General features: G+C 30.9%; 1 protein-coding gene across 3 annotated transcripts in view; it reads left to right on the top strand.

Moving 5' to 3' along the window:
• LOC126897228 (uncharacterized) overlaps positions 1–10257 on the top strand; it is a 50091-nt gene extending 39834 nt beyond the window's left edge. For 2 of the 3 annotated variants that reach the window (XM_050670653.1, XM_050670655.1), the window contains 9 exons: positions 1418–1660; positions 2819–3087; positions 3216–3360; positions 5251–5405; positions 5480–5663; positions 6401–6919; positions 7023–7251; positions 7310–7629; positions 8550–10255. In XM_050670653.1, the coding sequence (XP_050526610.1) occupies positions 1418–1660; positions 2819–3087; positions 3216–3360; positions 5251–5405; positions 5480–5663; positions 6401–6919; positions 7023–7251; positions 7310–7629; positions 8550–8971 (2486 nt within the window). In that variant the 3' untranslated portion in view covers positions 8972–10255. Of the gene's footprint in view, positions 1–1417; positions 1661–2818; positions 3088–3215; positions 3361–5250; positions 5406–5479; positions 5664–6400; positions 6920–7022; positions 7252–7309; positions 7630–8549 lie in introns of all 3 variants that reach the window. The other variant, XM_050670652.1, reaches the window with a different exon arrangement.
• Positions 10258–20828: the final 10571 nt, after the last annotated feature.

The following is a 20828-nucleotide window of genomic DNA, read 5'->3' as shown; positions in this document are numbered from 1 at the left end:
AAAAAAATCTGAAACTAGTTTTGGAATAGTGTCAAAATTCAGATTTCACATAAATATTGTAGACAGCAAAATGGGTGTTGTGTAATTAATGTGTCAAGGTACGATAATATAATAATTGGTGTGTAATGTATGCTTACAGTAATTAGAGCGAGAATACTATCCAAATAGCAGGGACTTTTAATAAGTAATTATGATGACGTTGAATGGTAATTATGAGCGGCAGTCGAGAACTTTAAATTCAGCTTGCTTGTTGTTTGTTTTCCCTTATAACTTGTAAATATTTCTACTACCCGTGAGACATAAGTCTATATTAATGCTGAGCTTTAAAATGGTTATAATTATACAGTGAAATTTTCACTACTTATGTACATGTGTTTCACAGTATTAATGTTAGCCATAGTTATGGTACAAAATTCGGTATTTGATAAACTTATTAATCTAATTATGATTATAGTTAGTGGTTCACAAATATACATCAGATTTATTCAATTAAAAAACTTTTTATAGAACAAAAGATAGTAATAAGTATAAGTAACAAGTCTTGTTAATTAGATTTTATATCCAAGAAAGTAAATTATGTCAGCTGAAAATTTCTCATAGTTATTTTGTGATTAATGTAACTTCACAGTAAAAAAATTTACTGAAATTTTTGTCAATGCAAAGCGCTAAAAAAATGAAAAAAATTTTTTATGTTTTTATTATATACAACGTATAATATATTTCATTATACATAATGATAATTTGTTACAAAACTATTTTTTTTGTTGTTGACTGCTGTACGATAACCTAATAAATTATTATAATCACTATAAATTATAATTATATAATTATTATCAATTAAAATCACTATAAAATGAAATAAGTGTTAAATACATAAAAAAATATTTAAAATCTTTTTTAGAGTTCTGAAGTAGTATAAATTATTTCCAATTTTTTAAATTCAAAATGAATAATTAAAATTTAAAGTAATAATAATCGTGTAAAATTATTTTATGCTAAAATTAATATCATTTTGAGTGCAGCCAATTAATAATGATTTTACTGTTATATTCTATGATAAATTAGCGGAATTATTTGTATGAAAAAAGGCATTCATGACATATTTGAACACGAGATTATTTATTGTAAATTACATTTTTATACGAATGGAAATGTTATTACATGTCATGAACTAATAGATTGTTCCTCATATGTTGAATATAATTAATAAGTTGGTATTATACGACATCAATTAAAATTACTTTGGTCATTTTGTAGTATACATTATTATAATACTACATGAACTTAAATTATGGCTTAATACTCTAATGTGCATAGTAGTATTAAATGAAAATCGTTAAAAGCTTTGAAAAATCGATAACTTACTAAGTGAATAGTTTCATTTTTTAATTAATTGTGCGATTTTTGCCAACTACAGGAAAACCAAGACCTCACGTTCAATGGTATTCTATTGTGGATAGTAAGAAATTTATTTTTAATGAGATTGTTAATTCTGTAAGTGATGAAACCTTCGATTCTGATGGATCATTAATGACTGTTAAAAAATTGACTATCAAACAATTGAACAGAAATCACGCAAATAGCTCATATATGTGTAGTGCAGGAACCGAACATGTTTTAGAATCAACATTACGAAGGGCCGTCAGCATAAATATATATTGTAAGTTTTATGATCTTTAAATGTTATAAATTGAGCATTGAAAAATATATAGTTAAGCATTGTTCTTTCCCTTCCAATACTGTGACTTAAACATATTTTAGAAATCTTTTGCCAATTAAATTATTTAAAAAAATAATGTTTTTCTATTTATGATGAAATAAAATCTATTGAATATACCTGTTTTAAAATTCAAGTAAGAAAGTTGATGTCTTAAGCATATAAAGTATATTTATACAAATTATACACGATGAACAACTTGGATAGTCAATTATTACATTATATTGAATTGTAAATTTTCTCATGAACAGCCTTATTAATATTATAGATGAATGCATGATAAACATGACATTATTATGATTCGTAAAACATACTTAACATTGTCGGAACTATATAATAAATACATAATTAAAATACATAAATCTTGACTTATTCACAGGCAAAAACTTTAAGTATTACAATGTAAACAAAATTGTTGAAAACTATTTTTTTTAGTATATCAAGAGAAATTTTGAAAGCAACGGAATTTCATTTAACTTTAAGATTAATATATTATATATAGTATTACTTTACCTCTATATCTCTTAAACATGATGTATGGCATAAAATCTTCATGAAATGTATTTAAAGAAAATACTTAAGTTAAAATTTAAAAATTATTTTTACAGTATCTATATAGTGAATAATACTTTTACTAAAATAAAAATTATATGAAGTATGCATTCATATATGAGAATTGTGTATACATATTTACAAGAAAACTTATTATAAATGTATACATCATATTAAAATGTTAACAAAAAAAATTAAATGTATCTATTTTTAAATAATAACGATTTAAAATTAATGGATAAGCTTATATTCCATCATGAACAATTGTCAATTTTCATTGAAAGGATATGTAAGTTAGACGCTATAACATTTTTAAACAAAACACTAATATTAAATATGACAATCAAATTTTCGCAAAATTATGAGTAGTGTTGTTAAATTTTACATATAATAATTAAATAACGCATCTTTGAGTAAATATATAATTTAGTATATTGCTCTTTAAATTACAAAATTATCATAATATAATGATTTTTTAAATAATCATACCATATTATGGTGTAATTTTTAATTACACACTAATAATGAAAGATGAATTATTAATTTTAGTGAACGTACAAAGGGTACGCGTATTAAAAATACTATCAGTGGAATCGTCTGCACCAGTAGAAACAATGCCTAATGATAATCAAGAAATTGACAAAAAAGGGTTGGTGCAATATAATTTAGTAGCCGGTAAATGGTATACGGCCGAATGCCAATCAGAAGGAGCAAGTCCCAAGGCTAATATTCAGTGGACAATAGATGGAAACAGTACTCAAATTGTAACTGTTGACGAGGCTGCTTCTCAGTCTGCTACAAGATTGACAATAATAAAAGTAAGTTTGTTTTGAAGTTTAGAAAACATCGTTTTTTTTATGCTTATTAAAATTAGTTTTTTATTTTTATCCTGCACGTATTTTCCACGGACTTATAGTTTTTATTAAAGTTTTTTTTTCCTTGACAGCAATCTGGAGACAGTAGCACTATAAGGTTGAGGCCTATGCCGAGTGATGACGGACGGTATTTACGATGTCGAGCATGGAATCCCGATGTTAATACTACCAACGACAACATTATAAAAAGCGATGCGGTGCTAATGAATGTCCTATGTAAATATCAGTTTTTGAATAATACGTTAACATAATATTAAATATTAAGTTAATATTTACACGCTTACAAAGTGTTATTAAGTTTCATTGTTTTTTTTACTGTAATTTTTATCCCTTCCATTTATTCATAAAACCTAAGTAAATTACCAGATCATGTTATAATGTACTTCAGGTAATTAAATAAATTATTTTTTTCATTCCGTCTGATAAAAATATTGTTATTAATAATAATAGTTTAAATATTTTATTAATTATAACTTAATGGTACAAATTCATATATTTAGCTTCGATGCGAAGCTGAGAAGGTATTAATTTTACTATGATTTGTTTTTTTTTTCACTGGACCGATTTCTTTCAACAATACGCCAAAAGATCGTATCTTTTCAATATACTTTTGAATGAGAGTGATAAGTAATAATTGCCTTATCTAATTTCTTATCATGGTATTTATGCCAAGTTTGTAATGTATACACACTATCATCATATGTATACACAGTAATCATGAAAAGATAGCGTTTTCTTCTGTCCTTTTCTCAATACGTATTTCAATGTTTAATACCGTAAAATAGTACATGAAAATTCAAAATTTCACAAACTTCAAAACGCTACAGAATATTTACTACTGAATATTAATAAGATATTTTTTTACTAAATTTTTTCTTAAATTCTACTCTACAAAATAGCTATCTTAGATTATTTTTTACTTTTTATTTAAAATTTTAAAATAATTAATATTTTTAATAAAATGTAAAAAAATTAATTATTGAGATATAGCTATAGACCTAACGTCTAACTAATATTTAAAAAAAAATCAGCTAAAAATATTAACTGGATCAAAAGTTATTTAAGTTGTCAGTGAGTGGTGGGCTACCCTGTATATGGTGATTCTTTAACTACACCTTACGAAATATTTTTGAAAATGTATGATCTAATCATTAATTTTTTTGAAACAATAATAATTTTTTTGTTGAGCTATACCATTAAAATATTAAATGTTCAATCATGCATTCCTTAATCTATCATGAACTTTTATTTTTTAATGGAATCCTTAATTTGATCATCAGGTTAAATTGAATAAAAAAAATTTTTTAGGTAATTGTTTTTTTCTTTCAGTGTGTTATGATAGTTAATTTTAAGGAACATAAAAAATAAGTATTTATTTATACAAGGCACGAAAAAGTTAGGGAATCAAATTCTAAATAGGGCAAATTAGATCTTAGCTAATTGGTTTTTTATGATATTGCTATCGCAGTCACGGATTTTTTATTATCAATTATGACTATCAAAGATATACTTTCTGTATTTTCAGTTAGTGTATTTATAAACTCATAACAATATGCCTTACTACCATTGATAATAACAATGCTGTGTACCTGCTAATATCGATGTCATAAAAAATCAATTAGCTACCTGTATTTGTAATCCCTTGTGTATTATACCTATATATTAACTAAAAAATTTGAAACTTTAAATGTTTATATCTAATAAACAAATTAAGTTTCATTAAAAATTTAAATGCCATTTACAATTGAATTAAAAACTCAAACATTTTATTAAATTAAAAATACGTGTTACCATTTAAAAAAACAAAGTTGACACGCTTACCAGACATAAGGGATGAACTTAAAAAGTATTATATAGTTAATAATTCAAGAATAATGTGTAACTAAAGATAGTAATAAAAAAAATGTTTAAATTATTATTATTCTGTAAGTAATTGAGTGGGTTATGATAAAATAATCACCCTGTATATTAAATATTTTAATATTGTAGAAGTTGAATATTTTTTCCCTAATACTCACATGCCTATCAAATTGGAATGCATCATGTCAATATTATTTTTATTATTCAAATAAATAAAAAATTTTTTTATAAATTTACATTTTATAGATCCTCCAATTGTTAAGCTCAGTTTGGGTCGTACTTTTGATCCCCGTAGGATCAAAACTGGAGATGATGTATATTTTGAATGTGCTGTATCCATGAACGATGGTGGTGGTAGAGGTGTAAAACGAAATCGCAATAAAATAGAATGGTATCATGATGTAAGTCTATTAAGAAGCATTTTAGTACTAAAGTTTTTTTTTGATCACGGTGTTATTTATGATTTTTCTTTTAGGGACAACCGATACTGCAAAATAGTAGTAGTAACAGTGGTAGTTCAGATATCACAAATGTACTTCTGAGTACGGGAACTTTAGTTATTAGAAATGTCAATCGTCGTCATTCGGGAAAGTATACTTGTCAATGTAGCAACGAGCTAGGAATTGGACGGTCGCGTCCAGTGCAGTTACGTGTTCGATGTAAGTAAAATATAACATAACCTGTTACTCTATTTGAAAAAATATTGTAAAGATCATTTAACGAGAGTTCCTCGAGTATTTTGCATTACCTTATACAGGAGTATATACAAAAGTATTCTAATCATATTTGCAACTCGATATTTCTTGTAACAATAATTATGTTAAGAAAATTCTTTTTGGTATTCTTAATCCCTTATAAGTTATAAGGGTTGCATTAAAAAACAAACTTAATAATCAATGAACCAAGCAATATATAAAGTTAAAAAAATACCATAGAAAATGTTCTTATACAATATATTATAAAAGGAGTTGCTAAAATTAAAATAATTATCCTATATGTTTGTTCACGAAATGAATATGACAAACTCAATAGAAAATAAAAACATAACATTAAAATTAAGTGAAATAATAAATATTTTCTGCATAACAGGATAAAATATATTTTATTTCATGACAGTTTTATTATAACTTTGATATTATTTTTCAACGGTATTTGATCAGTTTTTGGTTTAGCATTTTTAAATATACTTCCTAAAGTTAAAGTTATATTTTGAACATACCTCACAATTTATGTATTTATAAGAAACTTGTTGGTTTATCTAGCCCTTTGAAACAATTATTATGCATTCATTTTTTTCTTATTAAAAACTTTATTTTATGTAATACTTGTTTCAATAGTTACAATATAGCTTACTTAAGAAATTTATCCTATTTTAGATATTCGCTTAATTTTTCAGATGCTCCGACATGTGCTGACGAAAACGATAGTAGACGCCCAAAGTTGGTAGGTGTTGAAGGTATTGGTGAAACAAACGTGCATGTAACTTGTCGAGTAAGAGCCGACCCTGATGATCAAGTGCAGTTTGACTGGCTCGTATGGCCTGGTGCCGTCTCTGCTGGTTCCGCAATCGGTACTGCTAGTATACATCAGCATCACCATCATTACCCTAACAATCAAAACACAGGAGCTAGCGCATCAATGGCAGACAGTTACGTGACGACCGCTTTATCCGATACGACCAAAAATGACACTGCAATGACAATGATAGCTTATGGCCAGCTAGTCTTAAAAGTAAGCATTTCACATGATTCAGCACAGGACATTTACATGATGGACAGGGCGAATACGATGGTAAGCAATCATTTGAAAGGATCGTCAAACGGAGAGTCGCAAGTACTCAATACAGTCAGCTGTCAAGCAACCAACTCGGTCGGACGTCAATTGATGCCTTGTATTTATTACCTAGTCCGAGCGTGTAAGGATTTTTCAACAATTTCTAGTTATCAAATGATATATTTATAATTGCAATATAAAGTTATTAAAATTAATGCGTTTGTAACAAACAATTTTATGTTTAGCGGCCCCTTCTGCGTTGACAAATTGCGTGGTTAAAATGCCCAAAGACCACGATCTCCACTATAACCAAGACAGTCATCGAAACCAGCAGAATATCGACTCTAGAAAAAGTAATAATGATTCTGCCATAGTAAGTTGTAACGCTGGGAGCGATGGTGGGATGAATCCAGTAATGTACGCTCTTGAAGTTTATGAAGGTTTACTGTTGATCTCTTCGTACAGAAATTACGGGTAGGTAGAATTTTCACTCAAGGGAAAAAAATTCTTTGAAAACTAATATTTTTTTTAGCGAAAGTATAACTAGTGATGATTATGAGCAGACTCGTCGCCGTCACAATGAATGGTTAGTTGGTAATGTTACCGGTGTTATGGTAGAAGATAATCGAGTAGAATACACCATTAGTCGTAAACTTTTGCAATTGAAAATTGGCGATAGCGATAACCGCAGGTATTTAAGTTTGTCTGCTTACGCTGTCAATCGGATGGGCCGTAGTCCTGATGTGCGAATTGGCGGCGAGAACACCATATCTCTTAGACATCCTTGGTGGTGGAATGGCGGAAACGAAGAGATCAGCACGAAAATAGCTATTTCCGGCACTACCTCAACTGGTATTGTTATGTAAACACCATAAATAATTTCAATTGGCCAAAGTTTAACAACAAATAACATTATTTCTAACAAAAATAATTTTTTTTTTAATTTTATAAAATATATCAGTGTTAGATTTGTCCTAATAAAATATAAAATCGGCATTGAGCTATGCTTTTTTAATAATAAATAATATAGAATGTACTTTCAGTTAAATATATTCAACTCTATTAATAATTATAATTTTACTGGTTACAGGATTTCATCTATTCTAATTAAAAATGACCATTATGACTATTTAGGTGAATTTATATATAAGTCAGAAATTTTAATGTGAAGAGTAGAATACTATAAAAATCACGTAAGGTCTAGAAGTTTTTAAAGTAGTAAAAAGGCACGTGCTCGGAATCTTTCCTTGGGCTATTAAATGTTTTGGACTCTGTTATTTAACGAGGACAGTTCCAGAGAAAAACACATGATTACATTATAATATTACTTATATATCACTTACGAAATATTAAAAGACTACTGTTTTGGTTAACATAAAAACTTTTTTCGAAATCGTGTAGTTTTCAAAAGTAAGTATGTATGTCAACAGACAAACATGCTTGTTTATAAAAAAAAATGTTTTTAAAATTTTGTTTAATAGTCACAATTAATAATTAATACTTTTGTTTTAATATAGATCTTAATAATTATTATTAAGACCTGAAGAAACTTTACATAATTCTCAGGAATTTTTTTTTATAATATTGACAAATTCAATAGTTTTACAGATAATTTTATTTTATTACGAAATTTTATTATCTATAAAATCGTTAATGAAAGATAAATCCTAAGAAATAAGGTTAATTTTTGTTATAAACTTGAACTTTGGTCTTCTTGAATTTAATAAGAAAATGATTTGTTTACTAATCTAATACGATTGGATTGTTCACAGAATGGTGGATAATGTTAGGTGGTGGCGATAATGGAGTTGGTGGTAATCGAAGAAATAAGAACAATTACATAAGCGGTGAAACAGCAACTACAGGCGTTGTGCTAATTACTGTAGGAACTATCGTTGTGGTTTTTGTGTTATTTTTACTACTTAGGAAAAAAGGAGAGAATCGATCTTTAGCAGTAGAAACAACCGTAAGTTCCAATCGAATGGTGATTAATGGGAATGGTGAAACACAATGTGCCAATGGAACCAGTAAAAAATACTCTTTGCTTTCCCAACAACAAAATGTTTATCCACACCTTGACTTGGATGGGAGACATTGCGACGCACCGGACGTCACTATCCAACAGGAACTAAACAAGCCGTGTTTCGTGTCGATCACAAACAACGGTATACCTGGGCCAGAAAGCTGTGTATAAAAAATAGTATTTCGGCCATAAATTTATTTTGGCGCATTGTTGCATCGACTGAAATTACTTAGTATAGAGCTCAATATCGTTTAAACGAAGAGATGTTTGCGTCTTCCTAAAAATAATTTTGTTACTGTTTTTATATGTGTTGTATGTGACGTATCTCTATTTATTTAGTTATGATTTCGTTGTTTAATTAATGTATTTCATCACACACTTATTGGTTTCTAAGCAAAAACAAAAAACTAAGTTATAAACTCCGGTATATTATTAAATTGAAATCAAATTTCTTGAAAAAGATCATACTGTTTTCATCTACAACTTAGAAATATTATAAAATATATGATTAACCAGTGAAATAATTATTAATTTCATCGCCTTTTTGAAAATGTATGAAAATTTACAATTTTCTAGAAATATAATATAAATGATTAAAAAATTATAGGTATAAGCTATTTAAGATATGAATTTTTTTGAGTATTATTTTCAAATTATTTCAGTATTATGTTACATTATGTTATACATTTTTTGAAATTATGAGTTTTTAATTGTAATATTCGTATAAGGTTGAAATATACATGCAAAAATAAATTAAGAATTCATAAATTGTTTAAAAATTATACACGACATGGAAGTATTGCCCTAAGTTGTTGTATCAATTCGTAATATTAAATGTTTTAAAAAATGTTATTGTTGTTAATCAATGTTTTGGTAGTACAGGCTATACTTAAATTTTATGAATAAATATATTAATGTTATCAGTATTCAGTTAAGTTTTGTTATTGTCCCAATGACAATAAGATAGATAGCGTTTTTAATTATGATGTGACAAATTTAAAATTTATTAAATTTAACAAAAACCAAACAATGCTTAACTCAAGATCAAGCCAAATTACTTCAAATTCGAAGCTCGTTTTATTAAGTTTTTAGTTTGGAAATTAATCAAAAAATTACACCCGAATCTCGGTTTGAAATCTGTTAAAGTTTAAAAAGTTATTAAAGTTAAAAATCGAATCGATTATACTTAGTCTAATAACAACCATTTTGTAGTTACTTTTTGTCACGGAAGAGTGTATGAGTGTTATTTAATATAAAATATTGGTAGAGAAATTCATTTGAAACTATTTTTTTTGTAAATATGTTCAACTATTGTGTAATTTAACTAGATGTATGCATGAAATGTTACTTTAATTAATTACTGTTGTAATTTAAGTTGCATCAATGTTTAGTAAAATATTTATAATACAATTTAATTTTTGCATATAATGCAAGTAATATTGATACAAAACAATCATAATATATTTTTTACTTAAATATACAATCTTGATATCAACAAATACTTACCTTGATTCACTGTACATACCGATCAATAATTTATAATAATAAAATGAACTCTTTGGGATATGACTCATTGCAAAAATATGTTTTTAATACAAATTTTTAATAAAGATATTAACATTTGCAAAAGTTTATTTTACATATTATTTAACTAAATTTTCTACTAAATTAACTTTTAAAAACATTGAAAAATGTAATTTTCTATTTTTTATGTCTTACTAGGGTTTTTGAATTTATTGTCAGGAATTATACAGGGTGGCCCACCACTCACTGACAACTTAAATAACTTTTGATCCAGTTAATATTTTTATATTACAGTTATATTTCAATAATTAATTTTTTTACATTTTATTAAAAATATTAATTATTTTTAAATTTTAAATAAAATGTAAAAAAAAAATCTAAGATAGCTATTTTGTAGAGTAGAATTTAAGAAAAATTTTANGTAGCTATTTTGTAGAGTAGAATTTTAGAAAAATAAAATAAAAATGAATGAGGGGGGTAAAAATGAAGTGGTATCTCGGGGTCGAACTATATTTATTTATTAAATAATAAAATATCCCTACCTCATTTATTCCTATTCTTGTTTATTACGTGATTTTTTTTAGAAGTAAGGCATGCAAATAAATATTCGCACTTACCTTTATTTTCTTTTGTAATTGACTGAGTTAGTTTTATGGTGATTTCTTCCTTCAGTGTCAATAGTCGTTTATACTGTCTTACGTTTATTTCGATTAATTAGTCTCTCTGTGTATATTAGATTGAGAAAAGGGGTTCCCTACAATGAGACTTGCGTCTATTATACTTTGTTACCTTTTTTTTTTTTTTTTAAATTCCTTTTATATTATACTATGTTTTTACTAATATTTTCGATGAATTTCCTACAGTCGATATCGATATTCTTAAAATTTACTCTGAACTTGTCAAAATATAATTATAAGAATATGTCTATCTATATTCAAAATATAATTAAGACTGTGGTTAACCTCATTAATATATTTTAAATATTAATTCAATACACCTTTTACTATCCTTTGAGTCAACTGCCTACACTTTACCAAGAGATAATTTGGCATAGTCCTTTATGGCTGGCGGGTACACACGCAGAGAATATTTCCAAAATGTAGTTACCTATCTTACGGACTATATATTTTATGATGAACTATACCCGGACTACTAGCTCTAGAACTGGCTTGTCGACGGATATAGCGCACTTCAAAAATACTCTTCTTATAAGTTTAGTACTACTCTGTACCTCAACTGCCTATACGNATAAGTTTAGTACTACTCTGTACCTTAACTGCCGCCTACACTTTACCGAGAAGTAATTTGGCATAGTCCCTTAGAGCTGGCGGGTACACTGACATAAAGTACTACTACTAAAACTAATTAATTCTAAACACAAATTATGCTTCTTCATTTAGTTTGGCACATTTAAGGCTGTTCATAAATGTAAGGCACAATAAGATTTATTATGAATATACGATAATGTATAAGGCTATTATGCCTATATAAATAAAATTACGCTTCTTCACACTTTTCGGCACATTTGAGGCTGTCCAGAAATAAAGGGCACAATAATATTTAAAACCTTTATATAAAAAATAGAGATTATATTTATTTGTCGTGAGAACATTAGGTAATAATAAAAATAAGTAAAAACTTGTTCCTGTAAAATATTAATAAATCATCTAAGACAATGTTCACCACTTAAGAAGATATATAAAAAAAAAAACTAAGTTGCAGGGACAAAATATTTACTTATACTGACGCAGATTCCATGTAAGAGAATATTGAGAGAACGAGAGCAAAGCCACAAGAGAGGAGAGAGCAGTCGTCGTCAACCTCGTCATAGTCGTCAACATCGTCATTTAACGAGAAAAAATGGCTTTTTATACGCCGGATGAAGTAAACGCTATCTTTTCAATATACTTTTGAATGAGAGTGATAAGTAATAATTGCCTTATCTAATTTCTTCTCATGGTATTTATGCCAAGTTTGTAATGTATACACACTATCATCATATGTATACACAGTAATCATGAAAAGATAGCGTTTTCTTCTGTCTTTTTCTCAATACGTATTTCAAAGTTTAATACCGTAAGTAAAATAGTAAATGAAAATTATCTCTTGGTAAAGTGTAGGCAGTTGACTTAAAGGATAGTAAAAGGTGTATTGAATTAATATTTAAAATATATTAACGAGGTTAACCACAGTCTTGTTAATTATATTTTGAATATAGATAGACATATTCTTATAATTATATTTTGACTAGTTCAGAGTAAATTTTAAGAATATCGATATCGACTGTAGGAAATTCATCGAAAATATTAGTAAAAACATAGTATAATATAAAAGGAATTTAAAAAAAAAAAAAAAGGTAACAAAGTATAATAGACGCAAGTCTCATTGTAGGGAACCCCTTTTCTCAATCTAATATACACAGAGAGACTAATTAATCGAAATAAACGTAAGACAGTATAAACGACTATTGACACTGAAGGAAGAAATCACCATAAAACTAACTCAGTCAATTACAAAAGAAAATAAAGGTAAGTGCGAATATTTATTTGCATGCCTTACTTCTAAAAAAAATCACGTAATAAACAAGAATAGGAATAAATGAGGTAGGGATATTTTATTATTTAATAAATAAATATAGTTCGACCCCGAGATACCACTTCATTTTTACCCCCCTCATTCATTTTTATTTTTTTTTTGTTTATTACAAAACCACCATCGCTATTGTTACCTCCACCGGATGCTAGTAGGTAGGAGACGAGCTATTGACCGTCTCTCAGTGCTAAACCTGACATTACGTTTTGTTGTTAGGTATACCTCTAATACGCCAAGAAAATGGAACTTTAGCGAATCAAGATAAAGCCAACATTTTTGCGGCACAATTGGCAAGAACATTCATTCCCAATACTAATTTATACTCAGGCAGTAACTTGAATGAAGAATTAAAAACCTTCTGAACAACTTTACTACCAGTGGTTTTACCAGCCAAATATACAACTCCAGGTGAAGTAGAGTATTTAATAAAAAAATATCATCTAGGGAAAGCGCCCGGTTATGATCTAATTACCAATAAAATTTTTAAAAATGTATCACAAAAAACCATGCTTTGTTAACCTACATTTACAATGCGATGCTAAGGTTAACATATTTTCCTATAATCTGGAAATTCGCAACTATTATTTTAATACCAGAGCCAAACAAACCAAAACATCTCTCTACGTCTTACAGACCAATAAGTTTATTATCAGTATTAGGAAAACTTTTCGAAAAAATATTACTCGGAAGACTACGTCCTATGTATCATTATATAACATTGTATCAAATAGTCAGTTTAGGTTTCGCAACAGACATTCAACAATACATTAAATACACCAAATAACTGATGAAATTGCAACAACGCTTGAAAATAAACATTATTGGCCGATCTATTTTTGGACGTAGCGCAGGTCTTTGATAGGGTTTGGCATGAAGGCTTACTATTCAAATTAAAACACTATTTACCTGCTCCATATTTTCTCATTATAAAATTATATTTGGAATACAGACACTTTGTCGTTCGCCAAGGAAATGAATTCTCATCATACCAAAAAATAAATGCAGGTGTACATCAAGAAAGTGATTTATCACCAGACCTTTATAATGCATTCACTGCCGATATCCCTCAAACTAATAAAACAATTTTAGCCACATACGCAGACGATACAGCAGTATTATCGATTAATAGTGATCCTAACGCAGCCAGTCTTTCACTCCAATATCATGCCAACCTTACTGACTTGTGGGCAAAAAAATGGTAAAAATCAATGAAGATAAATCTGCTCAAATCACATTCACTCTAAATTTCAAACCACAAGAATGTCCTTAAATTATTATGAATAATATTCTTATACCAATAAAAGAAGAGATCAAGTATTTAGGAATTACACTTAAAAAACGATTGACGTGGGGCCCTAATCTAAAAGAAAAAAGAAAAAGTGCAAGAAACAGACTACATCTTCTACGTCCTCTCCTTATTTTAAAACTTCAACTTGAAACAAAACTATTACTATACAAAACTATTATACGCCTAGTTTGGTTTTATAGTATCCAATGGGGTCCAGCCAAACCATTGAACATAAAGCCAATACAATGTAATAAACCAAAAATAAAAAGAAAAACATAAGTTAAATATAAAAAGAAATTTTGGTGGCTACTTAGTAAATTATTATAATCATTATTTATTATAAGTTTTTGTAATTTTAATGTCTTCAATTTTATTTAAATTAATTTTCTCGTTAATTGTTTCTCTCATTAATTATTAATGGTTTATCACGCAATAGATTGTTGGAAGTTTGAAAGCATAGGTTAAATTGTACTTACCTTACAATAATGTAATACAATAATATTTCAAGTAATCCCGTGTTGATTTCCATATTAAACGCACTACGTATACGATTTACACTATATGTCATATAGTCTATATAATTAATTACAAAAAACGATTTAAGACTTTAAATAATATGATTTAATTACACAAAGTCTAAGACTGATCTTACTTGTAAAAGATTTTAAACACTCTGTATTTTATTATAAAAACAATTTCTTAAATTTTCCTCTGGCCTGGCATAAACAAGATTCAAAAATATCTATATCTATGTAAAAAATTTATCAAGGCAGAATTGTGGTGGCCCAATGTGTCCCGGTGCTAAAATAAAGCACCTTGAAAGGATGCGGCACAATAATTACCAAGACAAAAATTAAACACTAAAAATATATTTGTAAGTTTCTTTATGTTGTCTGTCGGCGCGTTGTTTATTAAAACAAAGACATTAGCAACGAGACTAACTACCCAATACGCATAGGCTTACAAATATATTCTAACCTAATATACCTAATTCTAGAACAATATTTAGTTGCAACCTTTACTCTGTCTGCCGGCGCGATGTTTGTTAAAACAAAGACATTAGTAACGAGACTAGTTACCCAATAAGAAAAGCTCACAATAAATTTTTATAATTAAACAAAAATCTAAAGTTAGGTTGGGTTTATTATTAAAATAAAATAATTTAAAAAAAATTTAAAGATTCACCAAAACAAAATTCATTTTAAAATTTCTAAATGTTATTTAGTTTTAAAGAAAAATATTCTAAGTCCAAATTAATTAAAAAATCGACTAAGTCCCGGAGAGTGGATCTTGAGTAAATCTTGAGTAAAACGTCGTAGATTTTGTGTATTTTAAAATCGTCAAAAGAACTGGTTTAGATGGGGAAAAATGGCTTTTTATAGTCTGAAGGGAGTAGCCCAGCGATCTCTACCGTGATCCTGGAAGCTGAGGCTTTGTATTCTAAATGGTTAATTAAAATGGGGTCCCTGCGTGTAGGCGTTACTTAATAATTTCTACAAGAGGGAGATTTTATCGTATAATTAAAGAATTATTTTGTATTTTATATAAGAGAACCCTGTTTTGGTGATCTTGTATAATCATAATATGTGACATACATGTATAAATAATAACATCATATTATATATTAATATTATATGTAATAATATAATATTACAACAATTGTTTTAATAAATAGCATTCAGACTTATAACTAAATCTCCATGGTATATATCAAACATAAACTTACTTAAAGATCTACAAATTCAAAATGTAAACGAACTTGCAGTAATGTACTACAAACGATTTCATCAAAATTTATTAACACATAGAAACCCATTAATTAATAAAATGTCAACAAACACTCTACCCTCAAATCCTCCTCGCAGACTAAAATGACAATGGAATAGAGATCTTCTAAATAACTAATGACTAACTATTATTCGTAACTAAAATAAATAAAGAACATGCTAGAGGTGTGACTAATGAATCATCTCCTTTTCATTATAAAAAAATATGAAATTAATGACCACCTATGCCAGAAAGCCTGGTGACAGTTGTCCAGTAATTTCCAGCGGTCAACTAGAGAACGTGGTGCATCGAGCTCAGTACGCGGCGGAACAGCAAGTAACGGTTGTCCTATGAGAAAGTGCCCTCGTGTGAGGTAATCAAGATCATGCGGATCAATGGAACTGGGGACAAGAGGCCGAGAATTTAGAACGCTTTTTATTCGGCAAATGACGGTAGTGAATTCTTCATATGTAAACATATGAGCATCCATTTTGCGTGTTAATAATCGCATTGTTGAACGAACTCCCACAATCAGCCCATGTGCGCAGCCAAAGGTGCATTGAAATGTCATTCACACATGGGCGTCGCTGCCACTATTTTAATTTAAGACGCTACGCTATTTATAAGGTCACGTAGCTGATTATCAGCCCCGATAAAATTTGATCCGCAATCCGAAAAAACTTGGGCTGGTAGGCCCCTACGAGCGACGAACCGATCGGAGACGGCAAAAAAAGCTTCAGTAGACAGTTCCTTCACGACATCTAGATGTACCGCTTTAACGGTGAAACAAACAAAAATGGCTAAATATACCTTATAAGTACGCGATTTTCTCAACCTTATTTCACGCATTTGAAGAAGCCCGGCGTAATCGATTCCGACGTATCTAAATACCTGGCATTCTGTAACACGCGCAGACGGTAAGTCAGCCGTCCGGGGTTGCGGATTTACAGCTGCGTAACGCACGCACGTTGTGCATCGACTAATAACTTTATGTACGACTGCCCACGTACTCAAAATCCAAAATTGCCACGTAGCTAGCGTAAGCATAACACATGGGCCTGCATGACATCTATATTCATGATACCATCTAAATATAAGTAAGGCCAAATGAGACTGTTTAGCTAAAAGTATCGGATGTTTTTGCTCATAAGGTAACGACGAATAACGTAAACGTCCACCTACACGAATTACCCCATAATCGTCCAAAAAAGGGCACAAATGTGCCATAGGTTTAGAAGATATACAGAGTCCAGCTAAAAGTTCATTTTTTAACGCGGCAAAAAAACATTGTTGCGAATCAATAACTATTGCTCGTAACGACGCGTCGATTTCCTCTTGAATGATCGCGAGCGCTGGAGGTTAATTATGGTGACATATTTGTGCAAAACGCTTCATATATAATATTACTCGTAACATTCGATTATATGAGGAAAAACGAGTTGACCATTCAGTTGGAGGGTCTTGGTCGCGGACAGTTAATGAAATAATGCGGACTTCAGATGAATCGGATACATCCAATAACGAAGGTCGCGACGGCCACGTATCTGGCGCTCCTAAAATAAATGGAGGATCATGCCAGTACAACGTATAATAACATAATTTAGAGGGCAATACTCCTCACAATATACAGTTAGCCGGGTTGACGATTGTGTTTATATAAGACCATGAGCACTCAGGTATTAAATATTACACCTGATGTACTCTATTTAACACATATGCCTTAAAAGTATCATGTGGTACACTTAGCCACGATAATACCACGAGCGAATCGGTCCAAGCTTGAGTTGTGATAATATTTAAATCCGTAGACAAAATGGACTTAATTTTTCCTAGCCAACATGCTAAGAGTACTGGGGCATTTAATTCGAGACGGGGTATGGAAAGTGGTTTAATCGGAGCTAATTTAGTTTTCGCGCTGATAAGGAAAATAGACGACTAAGTTAATGCATTTTCGACGCGCAAATAAATGACAGCGGCGTAGCCACGCTGAGGCGCGTCACAAAACCCAAGAAGCCGACACGTGACGAAGTTTTTACACGTGCCGATAAAACGCGCAATTTTAATGTGCGACAACAGCGGTAGTTCAGCAACAAAATTTGACCACTCCATACTAATGTTATCAGGTAATTTTTCGTTCCACCCTAGGGACAGCTGCCAGGTGCGTTGCATAATAGATTTTGTCAAAATAATACAGGGAGACAGAAGACTAAGTGGATCAAACAAGCGGGCTATTAATGATAAGACGCCTCGCTTAGTAGTAACAACTACCGATTCTATGCGGGGCACATAATAAAAATAATCACCGGTAGCGTGCCACTGAAGTCCTAGAACCTTTGTTCCTCCCCCGTCACTGTCAACGAATGACAACGACGTCGCAGCACGGTGTTCTACCGAAACAGCAATACAATTGATTGACCATTTCCTTAGCTCAAACGCTGACTTCCATAGCACCGGAATTAACGCCTGCTGTAACGACAACGCACCTTCTACAGTATCCGCTCCGGTACACACGTCGTCTATATACGTTTGATAGCGCAACGCGTTACGAACGGCAGGTTCGTCGGTACAGTCGTTGTCCACTATAAACTGTAGCACGCGCAGCTCCAGGTACGGCGAACTGTTGACACCATAAGTCACCGTATTAAGTTCATATTCAACAAGTTCCTCAGTCCACGAAGAACGCCATAAAACGTGTTGAAATTTTCGAATCGCTTAAGGACCAAGTGACGAGATCCCGGAAAACTAAGCTTGTTTTTAAAGAGGTTGTTAATGATACCGCAGTTAAGCACGGCAAGGAGACAGTGGTGGGAGCGCCATCGATGAGCACCCATCCAAATATCGAACCGAATGCGGCGGGAAGATCGTCATGTACAACAATATGTTTGCCATTCAAAATTAATGAGTATAAATCAGCACTCAGCAAAAAATCGATCGAACCGGGCGTATCGAATGACGGGTCGGCAAGTGGTAAATTGTTATAATTTTGCTTAAAATGAGCCGTAATTACCTGCAGCGGTAAATTATTTGTAATTGACGCCAAAATCCATGCTTTGACCGTCAATACCGGTTCGCTAGAAAAACGTGGCTGCATCTGACAAGTCATAAAACCTTGGGTGTCGGGAACCTGAATCCCAGAAAGACCCGTAACGGACTGAGTCCATCAAGTGCGCGGGAGACCGAGGCGATCCGCGAATTCCGTCGTTATGGCACTAATTTGCGACCCGGAATCTAATAATACGCGTACGATTTGAAGAGTGCCCGACCTATCACAAACATGAACTAACGCTGTCCCCAGCAATACTGTCGGCGTAGTATTAGCTGTAAGACCCGAGAAACTATTTGACGGCACATCAACTGTGGCCGACGGACTATCAATTGGTTGGCCGGGTGCGCGGGGTGGTCTATCAATGTGCAATAATGTATGATGTCTCCGATTACACAGAATACACGTCGCTGCTGAACATTTCGTGGAATAGTGAGTAGCGATAAGGCATCGAAAACACAGGTGTTTATCGCGAGCAAATTGCAACCGGTCATTAACGGTCCAATTGATAAAAACTTGACAATTAACTAGCGTATGCTCACCTTTGCATGCTGTGCATTGTTTCGATACTTTAATGTTATTAACTGGTTTTTCCACCTCACCTCACCTACACACCGGGCCAACAAATCTCAATCAGAGCCCCTTGTTCACAACGTAGGACAAGCTGTAGCCCCTTTAAAGTTACTCACAGCGCCCTCCAACCACAATGAGTGGCACAATGCGGTCCTCAAGGTCTTTAATAAAATTAATCACACAGCCAAGAAATCAAAAGTTCCCGTATTATATGAACATAACATGAGTCATGTACCCAAAATTATTTTGATTACAATGGGGTGAGATCCCAGCCGAGACATCTTACCCGCTTACTGTGATTCACACCGCCGGCAGACAAACCATTTACACGATCCCCGTTCGAACCGTAAGCCACACGAGATTTACTAAACAAACACACTCGCATTAAATTATAACTCCAGCCGTGGAACTTGAATTTAACAACGGTTTTGTGACGGCATTACTTGACTAACAAGCGCAAAATCATATACCACCACGGCAATAGTCCATAATTACCGAATTTTACACAAAGGACCCACACACGCGGTTAGACTAGCAAACGGTCACACAACACCCACCGCCGGCACCACTATTTTTATCGCGAATATCGCAGATCTGACGACTAATTGGATTTGATAATTTGATGATCTTGGACAATTTGAACTGTGACGTACATCTAGGGCATGATTTTCTAACCGACCAGGAAGTTTCTTGGGATTATACTACATGTACAATTCATCTAGGCGCGAAACGACGTACCATGATGTAATGAAAAGCAAGCGCCCCCGCACTAATCATAATTAAGATCTGCCAAAATTAGATATAGCAGGCGACCCACATACGCGCGAATTATACCCGAATCTCGGTTCGAAATCTGTTAAAGTACAACTAATACTGGTCTAGTAACAATAATTCAGGGAATTACAATTAATCCAAACAGTACAAAAATATTTTACTTCTAGCTTTACAAATAAAAGACTATATTATATTTAGAAACAATAGATTAAGAAATTAAAATAAAACCAAACATTACAAAAATGTTTTACTATCAGTTTTACAAAATAATGACCTATATTACACTCCCCTATGTTAAAATAAAAAATATATCCTTATATTTTATATAAGTAAATTTTCATAATTAAACGATAAATAGGAGGGAGAAAAAAAATTGGATATTTTTAGCTTCGATGCGAAGCTGAGAAGGTATTGGTTTTACTATGATGTGTTTTTTTTTTTTTTTTTTTTTTTTTTTTTTTTTTTTC

This window comes from Daktulosphaira vitifoliae, unplaced genomic scaffold, assembly GCF_025091365.1.
Source record: "Daktulosphaira vitifoliae isolate Bord-2020 unplaced genomic scaffold, ASM2509136v1 Scaffold_2, whole genome shotgun sequence".
NCBI lineage: Eukaryota > Metazoa > Arthropoda > Insecta > Hemiptera > Phylloxeridae > Daktulosphaira > Daktulosphaira vitifoliae.
This window is presented reverse-complemented; position numbering and strand designations above follow the sequence as displayed.